General features: G+C 60.9%; 1 protein-coding gene across 3 annotated transcripts in view; it reads right to left on the bottom strand.

The window, feature by feature from the left end:
• The window catches only part of FAM53A (family with sequence similarity 53 member A), a 26,444-nt gene extending 7,405 nt beyond the window's left edge, over nt 1–19,039 (bottom strand). Inside the window, exons 1-4 of one of the 3 annotated variants that reach the window (XM_082390003.1) lie at nt 18,099–19,039; nt 8,386–8,627; nt 3,247–3,301; nt 1,283–1,992 (exon numbers count right to left, since the gene is read on the bottom strand). In XM_082390003.1, the coding sequence (XP_082246129.1) occupies nt 1,283–1,992; nt 3,247–3,301; nt 8,386–8,463 (843 nt within the window). In that variant the 5' untranslated portion in view covers nt 8,464–8,627; nt 18,099–19,039. The remainder of the gene's footprint in view (nt 1–1,282; nt 1,993–3,246; nt 3,302–8,385; nt 8,628–18,098) is intronic. The other 2 variants (XM_082390002.1, XM_082390004.1) reach the window with 2 other exon arrangements.

Below are 19,039 nucleotides of genomic sequence, written 5' to 3'. Positions count from 1 at the left end.
ACACAGGACGGGACTGCCGGGCCCGGGAATTACGTGGTAGGGGCGCAGGGGAGCTAGCTCTAGGACCACAGCCACGCGCCCGTAACAGGAGGAGCCGTCTCAGAAGACAAGTAGCCTCTGACCTCCCCGGGCTTGTCCCTCTGGGGGGCGGCGCCTCAGCCCTGCTCCACCCACACCCCAGCTACCGTCTCCTCTCCGCTCCCCACCAGCCGCCCTGCACGGCAGCCTCTCCGTCACAAGGTGATCACGACCACGCTTGGCCCAGAGCTCAGCAACCCGAGAGGTGCCAGGCTGCATCCACACACATCTGTGGTCAGTGGTCCAGACACCCTCCTCCTCACGCTATCCCTGCCCCCTCCCTGGTCCGAGGGGTTGGGACGCACCCCCAGCAGTGAGCGCTCCCCCTGCTTTGCTCCCCCTGCCTACTCGGGAGTCCCTGGTGGGAACGTCCCCACAGTCCCGCCCCCTCAGGGCCCGCCGACGCTGCAGTACTGGGAGCTGGGGGGTGCGTGTCGGGCTCACGGCCAGCTTTCCTCCGCGGCACGTGGCAAAGCTCGGGACATCCCCTTCCTAAACCCCAGCTCTCCGCGGAAACTTCACAGCCAGCAAGTGTGGGTTGGGAGCTCCCGCCCCACCACTGGGAAGAACCTTCCAGAAAACCCACCAGTCAGGAAAGGTAAAGCTGACAGTGACGTCGAGAGTGGGCGTAGACGGCATCGTGCAGCCTGGATCCCACCTGGGTTCTGTGGACCATGGAGACCTCAGTCCCACCCTGCGGGCTCCTGCGCCCCCGCCAGGACCCCAGGCACAGCCGCCTCTGTGATGAGGGGGCCCGGCGGGCCGTCCTCTCCCTTTTCTCACACCAGAGCCCCGTCCTTGTTCCTCAGCACCCCCAGAAGGTCCTGCCATCCCCCCGCAACGATGCACAGGTCAGACCTCTGGAAACCGGCTCTTTCCTTTAACTCTGCTCTGAACTGCCCGTGATCAGAAAACAGCGTGGGAGGGGCAGGCGGTGACCCCAGACACCAGAATCTTCAAGCTGGTTCACAACCCAAACTCTGAGCACCTTCTCCAAAGAGGCATCATCAGTGGCGGGCTCCGCGAAGGACGGCGAGGAGAGGCTTGGTGTCGGACGGCGCCCGCTCAGCCTCGACGCCCGGACCAACGGCTCCCGTCTCCACCCTGCAAAGTGCGGCCCAGGCCCGCGTGGGGGGCGGATCCCCCCACAAGCGCCCCGCCCCGTGGAGGGGGCGCCTGCACCGGACGCGAGAGGGAGCCTCACCCGCGTCATTTTCAGGAAGTCCAGGGCCGGGCGCGGCCAGCACGCATCCTCCTCGCGCCTGCGCTTCCGCTGGCCCTTCCCGCCCGCGCGCACGCACGGCTGAGAGCGGCAGCGGAGCAGGCCCCGGCGGCGGCCCAGCTCGGGCGTGGACGCGGGCGTGGACGCGGGCGTGGATGCGGGCGTGCTGCCCGCCGAGGGTGGGGCCGCGTCCACTGGCAACAGGTGCTCCTGCGACAGGGACAGGCGGCGGCGCGGCGAGGGCACGCGAGGTCCGGCGGGTCGCCGAGCCGGGCCCAGGGCCGGGAGGCCGCTGCTGGCCAAAGCCGAGGCCGGCCGGGGCGCGGGGGGCGAGGCGGAGCTGGCAGCGGGGAGGGCTCGGCCCGGCGACCAGGCGCTGCCGGCCTGCAGCGCGGTGCTCCCGCCGCTGTGGCACCGCCTCTTGGAGACAGGAGCCCAGACTCTGGAGCCACCGGGGCGCCACGGGGACCGGCAGCGCGCCAGCTCGTCGGGCTCCGACAGGGAGCGGCAGTGTCGCTTGGTGGGCGGTGCTGAGGGCGGCCCTGCGCCGTCCCTGAGGTCGCTGGCACTGACCGCACCCAGGCTGGCGCTCGGGCCGCAGGGGCCAGGAGGGAAGGGGACGGCAGGGCCCGTGGCCCCCTGGCTTCCGACGGTCTGTCCTCCACCGACGACCTTCCAGGGGTGCTTGTCTTCTGGGGAAACACGAAGGAGAGACGGGTGAGGGGCGCACGTCCCCCCGCGCCCTCGGCCCTACCTGGCCTCAGGGTGGGCCTGGCCCCGCTCGTGGGACCCCCCTCCTCCCCGGCCCTGCCCTGCACAGTCGCAGCTCGCATCATGGTGGGGACGCCTAGGGGCACGGGGACCCTGACGCCGCAGACCTGGCCTCCTCGCCATCACACGGGGGCATAAGGGTCACTCGAGAGGCCGAGCGTCCGGGGTCAGCAGCTCGACACGGATGGGCTCACGCAGGCAGCACACCTGGGCAAGCGGGGCAGCCAGGGCAGAGGGGCCAGGGCTGGGGGAGCCCAGAGCCCCGATGACCTGGCCCGGGGGCGGCCAGCAGCCCCTCCAGCCCAGCTGCTCTGCGGTCACCCCCAGCTGAGGGGCCTTGGCATGGAGGCCAGGACCCGCCGCTGGGAGAGGCACAAGCAAAGGCCCCAGGTGACCCTGGGTCACGAGGATGCACGGTCAGTCAGAAAGGACGGCAGGGCCGGCTCCGTGGCCTACGGGAAGCCCGAGGGGCTCCAAGCCAGGACTGGCCCTGTGTGGGACGGAGACAGTGCCCAGGGCCAAGTGCAGGCCCATACCACCCGAGACCGTGGTGACACTTGAGCAGCCTGGAGGGCACCGAGCACAGCGTCACCATGGAGGTGAGCAGGGCCGCAGGGGGAAGACCCAGATGCCACTCGGACTGTCCGGGCTGAAGTCACACCACTAGCACCTCACTGCGACCATGGACACCAGCCACGGTTCATCACAGGCGCCACGGCGCCCACACTCACACTCACGCAAACAGACTTACACTCGGGCGGCGAGCCTCCTGCTCCCATTCAGACCACAGGGCACACGTGGCAGGGGCGTGCGGTGCAGGGAAGGGGTCCGGCAGACCCAGGCCCTCCAGGCACGCACAACCCCGGCTCCCACCACTGGCCGGGTGTGCGCCACACCAGCGCTGCAGCATAGGCCGTGCGTACCGCCGGACCCCCGTCCTTTCCCTGGTGGCCACAAGACCCCACCGGGCGGGCCTTTCAGCTCTGCACTGCCAGGCCGCTTCCAGAAAGGAAGCTCTCCAACCCACACCGCTGCCCAGAGGAGGGAGAGGCCAGCAGAGGGAGGGGGCGCGGCTGAGGCCTCGCGCTCCAGATCAGCCTCCGCGTCTGGCCCTGCTCACGGGGTCCCAGCCCACAGCAGCCCAGAAAGACCTGCTGGGGCTTTTAAATACTTACCATCGGTTTCAGAAGGGAACAAGTGGCCACTTGTGCTCAGTTTCTGGGCAGAATACTGAAAGTGAAGAGAAAGAAGTTGCAATACTGTGGGTTTACACATGCGGATTCAGAAATAGTTCCAACTCAAGAAACAGGCCTGTATTTTCATCCCTGCAATAAACTTGTTTTTCCCCAACACTGTCTTTCTTGGTGATTAAAAAGAAAAGCATGAACCCCAGAATGCATTTCTTTTCTTAATCAAGATTCTTAAAAGCCTCACAATTATTCAGTTGAGTAAAGGACATAGAAAGCCACAAGCGGACTTCCCTGGTGGTGCAGTGGTTGAGAATCTGCCTGCTAATGCAGGGGACACGGGTTCAAGCCCTCGTCCGGGAAGATCCCACATGCCGTGGATCAACTAAGCCCGTGCACCACAACTACTGAGGCTGTGCTCTAGAGTCCATGAGCCACAACTACTGAGCCCACGAGCCACAACTACTGAAGCCCACGCGCCTAGAGCCCGTGCTCTGCAACGAGAAGCCACCGCAATGAGAAACCCACACACTGCAACGAAGAGTGGCCCCCACTCGCCACAACTATAGAAGGCCCACACACAGCAGCAAAGACCCAATGCAGCCAAAAATAAATAAATAAATAAATAAATAAATAAATATTTTTTAAAAAGCCACAAGCGTGTCCACTGCTGCCCCTTCAAGCCACGGCCGTCCTCGCAACCTCAGCCTGACCACTCCCACCCCGACCGCGTCCACATGGGCTGGGACCTCTGTCCCTCGAGGCGGGCAGCTGCGGGACACAGCAGCTGATGGGGCCTGGCCCGAGCCCACAGAACTCTTTTCTTGGCCACAATGTGGCCCGGGAGGCTGAGCGGCCGCTTGGAGCCATGTCCACTCAACGCCTGTGTCTGTCTGTCTGTCTACTTTCCTGTGCTCTCCCCGCGCCCCACCAGGCCCTGAGTGCGGACATGGCCTTTCACCTTTCCCTGCCTTTCACATCCGGAGCCGCCTCCGCCCCAACACATAACTCTCGGTCATGGGGCTCCAGCTTCTCAGGGGACCGTTTCATAGGATGATAAACTCATGACAAAATTAAAGGAAATCCTTTGCTGCTTCTCATAAAAATGCTGGGTAAATCACCCAGCAAAAGGAGGCGCATCAACAGTCAGGCTGTGCAAAGACAGACTGCCCAGCCAATGAGTGACCAGGAGCCCTGGTTCTGGACGGAGCCGTGCTGGGAGCAGAGGAGGGCTGGGCCCAGGCCTCTGCGGGAGGTCGGCCACTGGACAGCGTGCCTGCGACTCCCAGCACCAGCCTACGTGGCACGCCTCGTGCAGGAACCCTGACGGACAAGGTGGCGTCCGAGCATTCGCAGGGGATGCGCACGGGAGCTGAGGCCACGGGCTCATGCCGAGGCAGGCCCAGCGCTGCCACACTCGCAGAGGCTCCGCCTCGGTCCACCTCCTCGCGGCAGAGCCAGGTGGCAACCCGTGCAGTGCGCGGCCAGGAGCGGGGCTGCGGCCTGGGCAAAGCCGGCCTTGAGTCCAGCTCCCCCGACCAGCCTGCCACCAGGGAGGCCGGCTCCTCTCTGTGGGCCCCGTCTCCCCACCTACGACAGGACTGACCGTGGGACACACACGGCGGGGTTGCTGCTAGGGTTACATGGGAACACGGGAGACCCACGTGACCCATGACGGAGAAGAGACGGTCGTTTGTAGAAACGGTGCTGGGCCGACCACACGTCCACACAAGAAGGGAAAATCCAACCCTGACCTGCTTCGCCCCACACACCAAACTCAGTTCAGGCAGTGCAGGCTTCAAGCTAAAGGTGAAACAGCAGCACTTCCAGAAGAAACAAGAGAATATCTTCCAGACTCAGGTTAGCAAAGACTTCTTAAATGGGATACAAAAAGAACACTAACTTACACTGATACATTGGTCTACGTTGAAATTTGGAATTTCTGTTCATCAAAAGACACCATTAAGAAAGTGACAAGGCAGGACTTCCCTGGTGGCACAGTGGTTAAGAATCCGCCTGTTGGGGCTTCCCTGGTGGCGCAGTGGTTGGGAGTCTGCCTGCTAATGCAGGGGACGCGGGTTCGAGCCCTGGTCTGGGGGGATCCCACATGCCGCGGAGCGGCTGGGCCCGTGAGCCACAACTGCTGAGCCTGCGCGTCTGGAGCCTGTGCCCCGCAACGGGAGGGGCCGCGACGGTGAGAGGCCCGCGCACCGCGATGAAGAGCGGTCCCCGCACCGCGATGAGGAGTGGCCCCCGCTTGCCGCAGCTGGAGAAAGCCCTCGCACGAACCGAAGACCCAACACAGCCAAAAATAAATAATAAAATAAATAAAGTAGCTATAAAAAATTAAAAAAAAAAAAAAAAAAAAAGAACATTATCCAAAGCCAAAAAGGGATGAGTTGCCATTTAAAAAAAAAAAAAAAAAAAAAAAGAATTCGCCTGCCAATGCAGGGGACACGGGTTCAATCCCTGGTCCAGAAAGATCCCACATGCCACGGAGCAACTAAGCCCATGTGCCACAACTACTGAGCCTGCACTCTAAAGCCCATGAGCCACAACTACTGAAGCCCGCATGCCCTAGAGCCCATGCGCCACAACTACTGAAGCTCGTGCACTCTAGGGCCCACGTGCCACAACTACTGAGCCTGCATGCTGCAACTACTGAAGCCTGTGCGCCTAGAGCCTGTGCACCACCACAAGAGAATCCACCGCAATGAGAAGCCCACACACTGCAAAGAAGAGTAGCCCCCGCTCGCCGCAACTAGAGAAAGCCCATGCGCAGCAATGAGACCCAACACAGCCAAAAATAAAATTTTTTTAAAAAAAGAAAGTGACAAGGCAAACCATGGGATAGGAGAAAATATTTGAAAAACACACATCCAAGAAAAGACTTGTAGCCAGAATATACAAAGAGTTCCTACAGAGCAATAAGAAAAATGCACACAACCCAAAAGAAAAATGAGCAAAAGGACACCAAAAAGGACATACAAACATCCAGTAAGTACAGGAAATGGCCCTGATCTCACTGGTCATCAGGGACATGAGGTCAGAGCCATGAGCAGACATCACCATTCCCGACCAGGGAGAAGGCACGGCTGGGGCGCTGACAGGCCTCTGGGCAGGCCTTCGCTTAACACAGTGGGAACAGACTTCCACAAGAGGCCTGCACACGAATGCAGTCAGCGGTGTTATTCTTAACAGCCAGTCGTGGACACATTCCAAGTGTCAGGCAACAGGAGACATGGACCATTCGACAGAGTAAAGGAACAGCTACTGATGCACCGTCCGCACAGTGAACCCAGGGGCATTCATTCGCCTTGAGTGGAGAAGCCAGTCTCCAGGAGTACACGCTGCATGTTGGCACTTCTGTGACATTCTGGGACAGCAAAGCCACGTGGGGCCACAGGGGACTTCCTGGGGCAATGGAGACGTTTGGGGTGACGGTGACAAGGTTACCGCATACACAACTGGAAAACTCACCCAATCAACACCAAACCCCATCTGCGCATTTCACTAGATGAAACGTACACCTCAATAAAAAAGTATTTTTTTAACTCAAGGCTTTCAAAGCTGAGCTCTCCGCCAACCCAAGTCTGTACCTGCACAGCCGGACGTGCTGGAGGACACACACCGCACGCTGAGGCCACGTCCACGGGGGCTAGCACACGCTGACCAGCCCTGACATTGCCCCCCCCAACTCCTCCACCTGGCACCCTTCCCAGGCCCCCAGCACAGCCCTGCAGCAGAGGCGGCCTGCTCCCCTGACCCGAGCCATGGCCTCTGCTCCAGCCCTGGCCCTCACTGAGAACGGACGCCAAGCACCTGTCCCCACCGGGCTCGTGCCCCCACCGGCTCCTGTCCCCACCAAGCTCTGGGGCCTTGGGGCCCTGCTACCCTCTCACTCCCATGTCCGGCCCAGGCTCCACCTGGCTCGCCGCCCAGCGCCTCAGCTCCAGCGAATTCCGGTCCTGTGTCACCTCCCAATGCCCCTCCCCTCTCTACTTGTCGCCAGCACATCATCTGCTTCGCCTCGACCCCAGCATCCACAACAGCTGCCCTGCTCTCTGGGGTGGCCCCGAGCCCAAAATCAAACAGTGATAGAGACGCCGGGCACTTTCTTGCTCAGAAAGATACAGTAATTTGTGTCTTTCACTATGTAAATTACACCTCTTTTTTCTTTTTTGTTCTGGCTGTGCAGCTAGCAGGATCTCAGTTCCCTGACCAGGGACTGAACCCAGGTCCTGGGGCAGTGAAAGCACCAATCCCAACCACTGGGCCACCAGGGAATTCCCTCCTCTTTTTTTTTTTAAGTGAACGTTAGAGCAGGTGCTCTAAGCCACGTCTATGCACCCACAGCACAGGAACCCCTGGGACGCATCAGCGAGCCTCACCAGGAACTCAGTGGAACGCCCACTGGTGCAGAAGGGAATTATTTCCCACACACGTGTATCCTGTGCAGAAAGACTTGTGCGGAAGTCACACAAAGTAAAATGATCTGTGTCACGATGGGAAGAAGTATACGTGGGACTTTTCTTGTCATGCTCTCTCTACAGTGAAACCTGCTTGCGTGCCCCCTTCCCTGCAGGACACCACAGGCGACAAACAGGCCAAGGGCTGGGTGCGGGCGACACGACGGCGCTGGGCGCCCGCCCGGTGAGACGCTCAGGCACGGCCCCCAGCACCAGGCAGGTGCGGCTGCTCAGGCACCTCCCTCGGGGCCTACAGTTTAACCAGGCGGGGTGTGACCTGAAGGTCATGGTAACACGGCCCTAGAAATCGGCTCCACCTCGGGCAAAGCTAACCCACAGAGACAGAACTCAAGAGGGGCTCTCGGGGGGGCGGTGCCCAGAGGCACGGGCAGCGTCTGGTGGGCACGGCTGCTGACCAGGGTGGACGTTCGCCCACTCAGCACCCAGGACCATACGCGTCTACGTGTAGCTTAGGCTTTCAAAGTTTGTTTTTAAGGATGCTGAGAACCCACCATCATGACGCTGACGGGCTCTGGGGGCTGCGAAGGCGCCGGAGCCTCCCTGGGACACTGCCCCCTCCCCCCCACCTCCCCCCATCTGCTCCCCCAGCCGGGGCCCAGCCCAGGCAGTGTCCCCCAACATGGGGCGGGCAGCTCACCGGGCCGGCATCGTAGCTCTTGCGGGCGAGGTCATCCAGGCTCTGGTTCTGCAGCTTCTCAGTGATGAGGGTGACCATGGTCCGGGGCCCGTGCCCTCTGTCTGCGCCGACAGGCCCTGGGGTTCTGGAACATCAGGCTTCAGGAGGCCCGGGCCGCTGCTGGCTCTGAGCTAACCCTCAAGGGTACGTTTCCATTTTAAAGACGAGCGATCCATTTCCAAGGGTTCTTCAGAGCTTCGTGCCTGTTTCCGGCAAAGAGAAACAAACCATCATACAGGATTACAGGCAAAGCCATTCAGCTAACGACTGTCACCCGCCAGTACTGTGTGCATGAATATTCTGATCTCGCTGCCTGACAAAGACCCTCCCGCGTGAAAACTACCACAAGAGTTCTCTCCTGGAAAATGTAATAAAAGCAGCGGTCTGGGTGAAGGATGTCAGGTGGACACGCGTGAGAACCAGCGAGGGAGGCCTCCCCACCCCTGCTCCAAACACAGGCGCCAGACGGGAGGAGGCGCAACCGCCACGCTTTGGACTCGAGAAGCTGCCGGAAACCAAGTCCTCAGCCAGCAGCAGCGAGACCCCAGAAACGAGCTGGCCATGAACGGCTGGACCCACCTGGCCGCTGACCGGTCACCGCTGGCCACTGACTGCAGCAGTTAGACACCCCTCCCCCGCTCCGCCTGGCCAGTGAGAGCCCCGCCCCCAACTGAAGCTGGGGTTCCCTCCTGGGAGGGGGGCGGGGGTGCAGAGTCGGCAGCAGACCCAGCTGGCAGCGGCCCGGGGGGGACACTCGGAGGACACTGGCCTCGCAGAGACGGAGGAGCCCGTGCCCGGGACCCGGCTCCCCGCAGATGCCGACGGGAGAGGGCCGGCCACCCGCCCGCCACGCACGCACCCCCTTCTCAGTGGCCCGCTGCCGCCCGTGAGCAGCTGCCAAGGGCCCCCCGCCCAGGAAGCCATAGACAGAGGCGGACAGACAGGAAGACCCCAGCAACTGGAGAAAACAGGTGATGCCAGAGGACGAGAGCTTCCGAGCGAGAAGGCGCCGTGTCTACACAGTAAGATCACTAAAAAGAAACATTTAGAGAAAAATAAAAGAGCTCTTGGAAATTAAACATGAGAGCAGTGATGGAACCTCCGGAATCTTCAGCATCCGGGTTCCTGACTGCCTTCCCAGAGGCCTCCTCGGGCCCGGCAGGCCGTCCCAGGACCCACCTCAGACCCACCAGTCACCCTCTGGTCGGCATCACGGCCCCTACGCCCGGTGTGGATGAGCGACAGGCCCCCCCCAGCAGGAAGCACCCCCAGGGGCCCTGCCAGGAACGCAAGGAGCACTCACCCTCACAAAACCTGTTAGCAAAGCACAGCGACAGATGCAGGGAGAAAGCGCGTGGAGATTTCCACAGATGCTGAAAAGACGCCAACACAACAGTACCCCCCTCCACGCCCAAAAACACGCGTGTGCGTGCTCTCGGCGGGTATCAACAGGCTTCCTCAACATGACTCTGAAACAGTAAGCCCAAGGCCAGCATCCTGGCGGGTGGGAGAAGGGAGGCGTCCCAGCAAACCCGGGCCACGGGGTGGGGAGGTACCCACCGTCAGCCGGCACCGAGCACAGGTCGGCAGACGCGGGGCAGCGCGGGGCGCTCCCGCCAGCAGCAGCACGTGGACCCAGAGGTCGTGAGCTCGCCCTGACCAGAGGTGCCATCCACGCCCAGGACTGGCTCTAGGCCAGGAGAGGCGCTCTCCAACCACAGCGTCCACGTCTGCGCCCCTCAGCCTGAAGCCCGTCCACGGGCCCTTCAGCACCCAGCATGCTTGGCGCTGACAGCACCCCTGGGCTCCCCCCGTCCTAAGCAGAGATGGCCATCTCTTCCAGCACAGCCGGGGACCCCAAGGCCCAGATAGGAGGGTCAGGGCCAGCAGTGCCCCAGGGGGCAGCTCTGCACCGGCAGTGGTTCTGCTTCAATGCGTCGCGAACCCGGGAACCGGATCAGAGCTGGCCACACCGCACGCCCACCGCCAGCCCCCAGTCCCTGGGCAGGACCAGCCAAGCCACAGAAGAGTTCTCCCTGCCGCTCCCCACAAATCCACCTGGGCCCCACTCAGAAGTCCCTCGCAGGAGAGGGGCTTTATGAGGGCCCCTTCAGCCCGACATGTGACAGATCAGCCTCCCTTGCTGCAACCCCCCGAGCCCCCGACGCCCACGGCACTGCCCTCTGACAGACGGCAAGGGGGCAGCGTGCTCCTCTGCCCTCCACCCCAAGCCGACCGCTCGGGGGTCTCTCAGACCCTCCTGTCAAACCCTCTTGGTGGCACACGGCACATACAACCCTAGAAAGGTAACAGCAGCCACGGCAAAATTTGAAAAAAATAATAAAACAACTGGCACTTTAAAAACAGGCCCCACGGTCCTTGGAGAGATGGCTGATGTCCAGGGCTGGGGCAGGGAAAGGACCAGAGAAGGCTGGGGCAGGGAAAGGACCAGAGAAGGCTGGGGCATCTCCAGGTGCCAGAACATCAGGACAGGAGCAGAGGGTGGTGACAGGGCCCCCAGGGCAGCTGCGAAGCGAATGAGGCCAGTGGACTATACTCCACAGAAAAAATAAGAGGCACGAATCCACGCGGATATAAATAATTGAAAAAGTAAGGAAATCGGGGAGGGGGAAGCTCTTCCTTTTGGTAGAATGCCAACTCAGAAATGTAGACGGAACGACGGAATGTCTTTTAAATCACCACCTGAAAAACACCCCATAATGTTTCAGGCAAGAATCATCAGTGAAGCTAAAGCCAGTGGGTGGGAGCACGAGAGGCAGGGTATCACGGGGCCCCAGAGGATCTCCCTGCAAGACACTCCATCATGAACCGCACAGCAGAGAAGCCTGCAGGCCACCGCAAGAGCCAGAGGCCAAGGTGGGCACAGCCTGTTCCAGGGCACAGTGACAGCATGGGACACGGGATGCCCGTCAGATACACAGAAGCTGGATTTAGCCGTGAGGAAAAATCAGACAAACCCAAATGAGGTGACCTGTGCGAAGTGACGGGCAGCCACCAGCAGCGTCAGGGCCGGGAAAGACGGCCGCGAGGGGGTCCTGCCACGCCGGCGACCCTGGAAGGACACGAGGTCCTGCGTCAGAAAAAGGGCTCCAGGGGACGACGCCTGACATCTGCATCGGCACGGCGGTCAGAGCCAGCACCTCGGGTGCCGATCCGACCCTCGCGCCGCGCCACGTCCGACACAGACGCCAGGAGCCACGCGGCCCGAAGGGGGCACGGCCAGCTCCCACGTGGAATGGTCCTCCGCCACCACTGCAGACGTGCAAGGAAAGGCAACAAAACAGTGTCGGCCCAAACACAGCTCCAGGCAGCTGCCGGGCCAGCGTGCGCAGGGCGCAGCAGCTGCGGACAAAGGAAGAGATGCCAGTGGGGACACCCAGCTGCCCGCCCGGGGCTGGGCTGAGCACTGGGCAGAAGAGAATGACCGTCCTGGGCAACGTTTTCACTTTCTTCTTGGGGAAGGAACGAGTGCCACTCACAGTTGCTAATGTGCAGATTCAAACCCCAGCTCCCCAGGGCTGCCTCCACGAAGCACCGAAAACGGGGCGCTTAGGACAGCAGAAACCTACTTCCTCCGGGTTCTGAGGCCCAAAGCCAGAAGTCGAGGTGTCAGCAGGGTTGGCGCCTCCTGGGGCCTCTGAGGGGGGACCCGCTCCCTGCCTCCCTCCCAGCCTCTGGTGGTGGCCAGCCGTCCTTGGCGTCCTTGGTTGTGTCGGCATCACACCCCCCTCCGCCTCCATCCTCAGGCAGCCTCTCCTGTGTGTCCTGTGTCTCTGTACCTCTTCTTATCAGGACACCAGTGACTGGGTTGAGGTCCACCCTAATCCAGTATGACTACATCTTTTATTTTTTCCTTTTTTTAAAATATTAATTTTTGGCTGTGTCGGGCCTTCTTTGCTGCGCTCAGGGTTTCTCTAGCTGTGGTGAGCGGGGGCTACTCTTCGTTGTGGTGCGCGGGCTTCTCACTGCGGCGGCTCCTCTTGTTGCGGAGCGCGGGCTCTAGGTGTGTGGGCTTCAGTAGTCGTGGCACGCAGGCTTCAGTAGTTGTGGCACGCGGGCTCAGTAGTCGTGGCTCATGGCCTCTGGAGTACAGGCTCAGTAGTTGTGGCTCACGGGCTTAGTTGCTCCGCGGCATGTGGGATCCTCCCGGACCAGGGCTCGAACCCGTGTCCCCTGCATGGGCAGGCGGATTCGTAACCACTGCGCCACCAGGGAAGTCCCCAGTATGACTACATCTTAATTTACATCTTCCTGGAAAGGTCCTGGGGCCAGGACTTGAGCAGACCTTTTGGAAGGACACACTGCGCCAACCCTCAAGGCCAAGCCAGCTCCCCTTATAAGAAATCAAACGATCAGGATGGAACCTCACGGGCACAACGCATAATGCCCTGCACGTCCCCGCTCAACGGTTAGCATGACAGGCGGGGCTGCAGCAGCTCAGGACAGCGTCCTGGCCCTGAGGGAGGCAAGCTCTCCCTGGGAACAGTGCCAGCCGGTGGCAGGTGCTAGAAGGAAGCGCGCAGGACCCCGTCCACGGCAGGGCGGCCTGCTGGGAGGACAACGAAGCCAACACTGAAATCTGAGCAGGAGGCGCCAGGACAGAGGCACAAGCCCAGCACCGGGGGGGCCCAGCTGGACGCAGACGCCAGACACGAGAGAACTAACGGGCCCTGCCGGCCCGGCGCTGAGGGCCGGCGAACGGAGGCTCCGTCCCACAAGCCCCCAAGACGACTGAGGCAGACGTGCGGCCGGGGCTCCTCGGCACCCTGGAAGCACAGGTGACCTTCGACTCCACCCACAGCCCCAGTTCAGGAAGCTCCAGGACTCCAGGCACACGGACCAGGGCATCCCCCGGCCAGGGGACACCTTCCTCCCGTGTCAGGCGACCCGCCACAGAGGAGGCCCAATCATGGACGCATAGCCACTTTTCCCACCGTGAGAAATTCAGACTCGTCGTCCTTCTTCGCAACCAAACCCGTGACCCAGCTGCCCACCTCCCGGGGCTCCTCCCCCTGCCCACCCCCGTGAGCCTGGGCGGCCGCAGCAGCAAAGCCGTCCCTTCCCGCGCGCTCAGCAGCCCTCAGTTGGCCTCGACGGGAAGCAGCCACGGGCTCCAACCCCCAGAAACCCCCTGCGTGGCTGCAGGACAGAGGCCAGAACCCTCACCCCGGCCCTTCCGGCCCCTCATGTCCCCACACAGGCACCCTCCAGGCCCAGGGGCGTCACGCACACAGCAGGGGCTCCACGGGCAGCCCCGCGCATGGGCCCGACCTGGACTCTGCGGACCTCTCCGCCGGCCGCTCTGGCCCATCTCATCCTCCGGACTCCACCCTCCACGAGGGCACCAGAGTGGCTCTGTTTTTCTGTTCTTTTCACTTCAGTTTATTAACATAGAGTCAGACAGCGTTTGTAAAGCCATACATGAGTGTCTGAGGGCGGCCACAACAAAGCGCCACAGGCTGGGGGCTTAAGAAAACAGACACGTATTGTCTCCCGACTCTGGAGGCCGTGCTCCCCCCGAAGGCGCCGGGGAAGAGTCGCTCTGTCCCGGCTCCTGGGAGCTCCTTGGCCCGTGACAGCCTCACTCTCACTGTGTCTCTGTCCAAAACCCCCCTTGTTATAAGGACACCAATCGTTTCGGATCAGGGGCCACCCTCGCCCAGCATGAGTTCACCTTAACTAATTACATGTGCAACAATCCTATTTCCAAGGCACTGGGGTTTAGGATTTCAACACAATTCAGCCTACAACAAGCCACGTCTATCGTATCACGGCAACGCATAGGCTTGAAAGCCAGCGCTGCTGCGTTTCTGTAACGCAGAGGATGGGCACCAGCAGTGCCTCTGCCAGGGCACCTCCCCGCAGCTCTGCACTCGCGCCCGAGTCCATGCTGGACGGTGCATGCACACAGCTGTCCTCGGTTGTCTCTGACTTGGGGAGCGTCAGGGCTGAGGTCTTGCCAGCTCGTCCCCACACCAACTCCCCGCCTCCCCCGCCTCCCAGCGCGGCCCACCAACACTTCCGTAAGTCGGCGCCGACATCATTCTGTCACTGTAAACAGCGTCCCCAGCCGAGCCACACAGGGAGCCCGTTTCCCCAGGTTAATAACTGCCTCCTTTTTCTCCTACGCAAAGTTTCTGGCCGATACAAACTCTTCCCTCAAACTCCCCCAAAGAATTATCGACTCGGCAAGCAAGCTTCATTTGGTCAAAGACGTCAGGACGGCCGTTAGCCCGTGCGCTCCTGGCCCCCCGGCCTCTGCTCAGGCCGGAGTGGCGCTGGCCGGCTGGGCCCTGGGCCTCACCCTCACCTTGTGGCTTCCTGAGCAGGGTGCCTGGCGGGCGTGTGATGCCCGCGCCCCTTCTCTCCTCCCTGGATGCCTGCCGGACTTTCTGACTCTTCTGTCTCCCAGGGCCGGGAAACACGCACGGGGCCTTGAGCAGGGTCTTCTTAACCGGGAACCCGAGCCACTGGGGCCTCGGAGGTTCGACGGCGTCACTGCCGAGCCCCTCCCGTCCCCCCTTCCCCTGGTCTGTTTCGGGGACGGCCGGTGCGCTGGGTTGCGCTCCTGGGCTGGCCCTCCCTGACCGTCCGTCTCTGCCTCGTTTTTGTTGCTGTCGATCTGCTTCCACGATGACCAACACCTCACCTTCCACGCCTCCCAGTGACATGTTGATTTCTGCTCCCCCGTTTAACCCGAGGGCCCCGGCGCGCCTCCGAGCGCCGTGAGCCCCCGTGTGGGCTCATCTCGGAGGCTCTGACCCAGCACAGGGCTCTCCTCCTAACGGTTTCCTCGTCCTGTCCCTGCTGTACTGCCTCGGTTCCCTCAGCCAACTCTGCTCGGCTGGTCTCAGCTTCAGGCCGGAGGTGTCCCCTGTGCCCGTCACCCTGCTCCGCTTTCACGCTGGGAGGGGCCTGCACGGCGTCTCCATCCACGGGCCACCCGGCACGCGGGGAGGTCAGCGAGGACGAGCCGGACAGGTGGATCCGCGTGGACAGTGGGCTGCAGACGGCAGGAGCCCGGGCTGGGGGCGGGGGGGACGGGGCCACTGGAAATGCAGCCTCCCTCTGGCCCTCAAGCCGGGCCCCAGCCCTGGCTGCACCCCAGACCCCGGGCCCGAGCCTGGGCTCTGGACACACTGCTCCAGCTCCCCCGCCAGCTCCTGAAGCACGGAACGGGGAGAAAAGTTTCCAGGACCTGCCCAGTCAGTGGCGCCAGAGCGCGGGGAGGCCAGAGCCAGGCCACTTTAGACCCAAAAGCATCGGTTCCGGGGTTTTCACAGAAAAGACAGCACGGAGCCCCCGGCGCCGCAGACCCAGCAATGTGTCCCCAGTTCCAGGCGCGTCGTGCAGAGTCACAAGCTCGAGGCCGGCACAGCGGCACCACCTCCAGCTTCTCAGAGATTTTCTTTCGTTTTCTCACCAAGAGCACTCGAACAAAACTCGGAACCTGACTGGACATGAGTTATTAACTAGCACCGTTTGTGTGCCGGTCTCAGCGCCCCCCAGGAGAAGGTGCAGCTGAGGTGCCCCTCGACCGGACAGAGGCGAGGTGACCTCCGGGCGCTGCAGAGGCCTGGTGCCTTTAGGGACACACCCCGGAGGCACCACGCATGGGGCGACCACAGTGACGGAGAGGCCAGCCACCCGGCTCTCCACCTCTTCCCAGCCCCGGAGCCAGGACGTCCCCCGAAGGGACGCTCAGCCCCAGCCCCCAGCCAGCCAAGCTGCACGAGGACGCCAGCCAAGCTGTTCCAAATTCCGGGCCCTGAGACCCTGAGCAGTAATAAATGAGTGTTGCTGTTTGAAGCCACCAGTTTTGGAGTGAATTTGTTGTGCTGCCATAGTAACCAAAGCAGTGACACTTAGCAAAGCGAATGGAGCCAAGCGTCCCCCTCGAGCTGCTGGAGCCAGTCACGGTCCCCACTCCTGCATCACACGGAGGCTGGGAAGGAAAGGGGAGTGGCCACGTCCCCACGCTCCATACAGCCACGAGGGAAAAGCTACTGCAGCCGCCGCAAACGCCCAATGATTTTCAGTTGGCGGGGTCTGGGGTACGACTCCACGTCTGGGGTTCGGTGCCTTCCCTAACAGGGCACATTCGGTGCCACACTCATGACCCCTGGGAAAGTCTGAGGCAAAGAAAGCCCTGTGTCAGTGCCATCGAAAAACTGTGCGCAAGGCCACCGAAGTCTTTTCGAAAAGACTTTGAAACAAAACGAGAAAAGAAGACAAAAATCACCTGTCCTAACTAACCAACATCTTGCTAATATTAAAATACACAACTGGAGGGTTTAGACAACAGGAGTTTTAGTTTAAAGTTGCCCGGAAACCATGTCTGAACTGTGACCTTTGCAAGCCAACAAGGAGAAGAAACTCACATGTTATCAATAAAAAGGAGACTATGATCGTTACCTCTCTGCTAGTGCGTGCAGAGTACACCACGCTGCAGAAGAAAGACCACACCCAGAAAGTTCGTTCTGAGAAAGGACGTAGGGTGGGCTCTGATCGGCTGGACAGAAGACCCAGGGTCAGACCCCGGCTGGCCTGCTCCGACCTGGGCTCTCCCAGGTCCGTGACTTCACCTCTCTGGGAAAGAACCAGCCACATCATGAGGCTGCAAGGAATCAGATTAAGGAACGTGCAGGAAAATGCTGGGCACACGTGTTAAATTACGACCACTTATAACAAATGCTTAAAAGACTGTAAAAGTCCACTTTCCTTTCAAAAATATTACAGCAGAAAAAGCCAAACGGGTTTATATAAAAATTTTAATTTGCTTTTTTTAAAAAAAAAAAAGCTGTTTTTGAATGTCTGCGATGCACCTGTAAAAAACACCGGACTGTTGCCCTGGTTCTTTTATCTACCAGCAAACAAACAGGTCTCCTTATGTGCCTGCCCCCTGTGCACCCAGGTGCGCATGAGCAAATGTCTCCATAACCAGGAAAGGTCCTGATGCACCCACTTAAAAAGGAAAAAAAAGACAATAACGTTGGCAGCCTCTCCATTACACATTCCCAGCAGCTACAAGAACGCCTCTCCTCTCCCCAAATCCAACATAAGTCAAGAAAATGTAGGGATCCACCCAAACAGCAAACCCTTTACACCACACGTGCCACCCACCCGTGATCCTTAACCAAGGTGTAATGGTTCTCTGGACAGTGAACCACGGGAGGAGACCAGTTTAAAGAAAAGCCACTGTTCCTGAACAATTGCTATCTCAATTTCAACTGGGGGGTAATATGCCAGAACTTCAAAATCAAACTGTTTCCCTGCCTTCTACCATCAGACTGCAAGACTGCACTTCCCTGTCCGGACCTGCTTTGATACGACAGTGAAATGAAGCAGCAGAACCTATAAGCTCAAGTTAAATTTCTTAAGTATTGTAAAACTGAAGCCATTCTTGAAGTCAGACTAACCTATCAAGAAAAGCTCTCAATACAGAGAGGTCATCATAAACTCAACTAAGTAGTGAGTGATTGAGTTAAAAAGAAAAGTATTGTAAAGTTGTGGAAGCTCAGAGTCAAGTACAGGTAGCCCATGACCAAATGCAAACAACTGGAGTCAATTTAACACAGACATACACTTCAGATCTGCGACTGTACTTGGAGTAAAGGGAAAATAAAGTAGAAATAAAGAAAAACACACTCTACCTAACGCACCTCTCTCCACTCCCAGGAAAAGTCTGAGAAACTCAACCCTCGTCTATGCAGAGAAAGCAGCTTCGAAATCCACTTCCAATCACCTTCCACAGTTCGCCGGGGAGGGTCTGGTCTCCCCCGTCGTGCGGGTCCACCTTTGGGCTCCCTTGACGCACAGTTTATCACGTCCAACTTCCTGCTTCTCTCTCGCTGCAAGATGACAGGCACATGAGTCCCGGGAACCGCTCAGGCCGCGCGTCTCGGCACCGGAACGACGACAGCTCGCAAAGGCGACACCCAAAGTCGGTTCAGCAAGTGGCAGCGCGCCCCAGGCAGGGCCCCTTACAGCCAAAGGGCGCGTGGAGTGCACGGGGCCCCCGGTGCGCAGGCTCTCGGGGCGCGCGGGGGTCCCGGGGCACGGGGCTCTTGGGGAACAGGGGTTCCGGGGCACAGGAGTCCCAAGGCCAGGGATTCTCGGGGGGCGCGGGGGTCCCGGGGTGAGCGGAGCTCTCGGGGCGCAGGGGGCCCGGGGCCCGGGACTCTTGGGGCGCGCAGGGGGCCCCGAGGTGGGCAGGGTCTTGGGGTGCAGGGGGACCGGGGAGTGGGGGGCCCGGGGCCCGGGCCGGTCCGGGGGTGGTGCGCGCGGCAGGAGTCCCAACCCCAGGTCGCGAGCCCCCGGGTCCCCGCGCCCTCAGCGACCCGCCCGCCGCGCTCTCCGTGTGCAGCGGCGAAAACGCTCGGCACCGACGCGGGTGGAAAAGCATCGGGCCGCGCGGGCCGGGCTGGGCGCGCTGACAGGAGCGTGCACCTTCTGGCCCAAGTTCACGCGCGGCCCCGCGCTGGCGCGCGCGCGCACGACCCCGGGCGCGCGCACGCACGGCCCGGCTTCTCGCGGGCCACGCCGGGCCCTGCACCTGAGCTCGGCCGGGCGGGCTGAACGAGGGAGGCACCGG

Source organism: Balaenoptera borealis (assembly GCF_965194805.1).
Source record: "Balaenoptera borealis genome assembly, chromosome: 4".
NCBI classification, from domain to species: Eukaryota; Metazoa; Chordata; class Mammalia; order Artiodactyla; family Balaenopteridae; genus Balaenoptera; species Balaenoptera borealis.
This window is presented reverse-complemented; position numbering and strand designations above follow the sequence as displayed.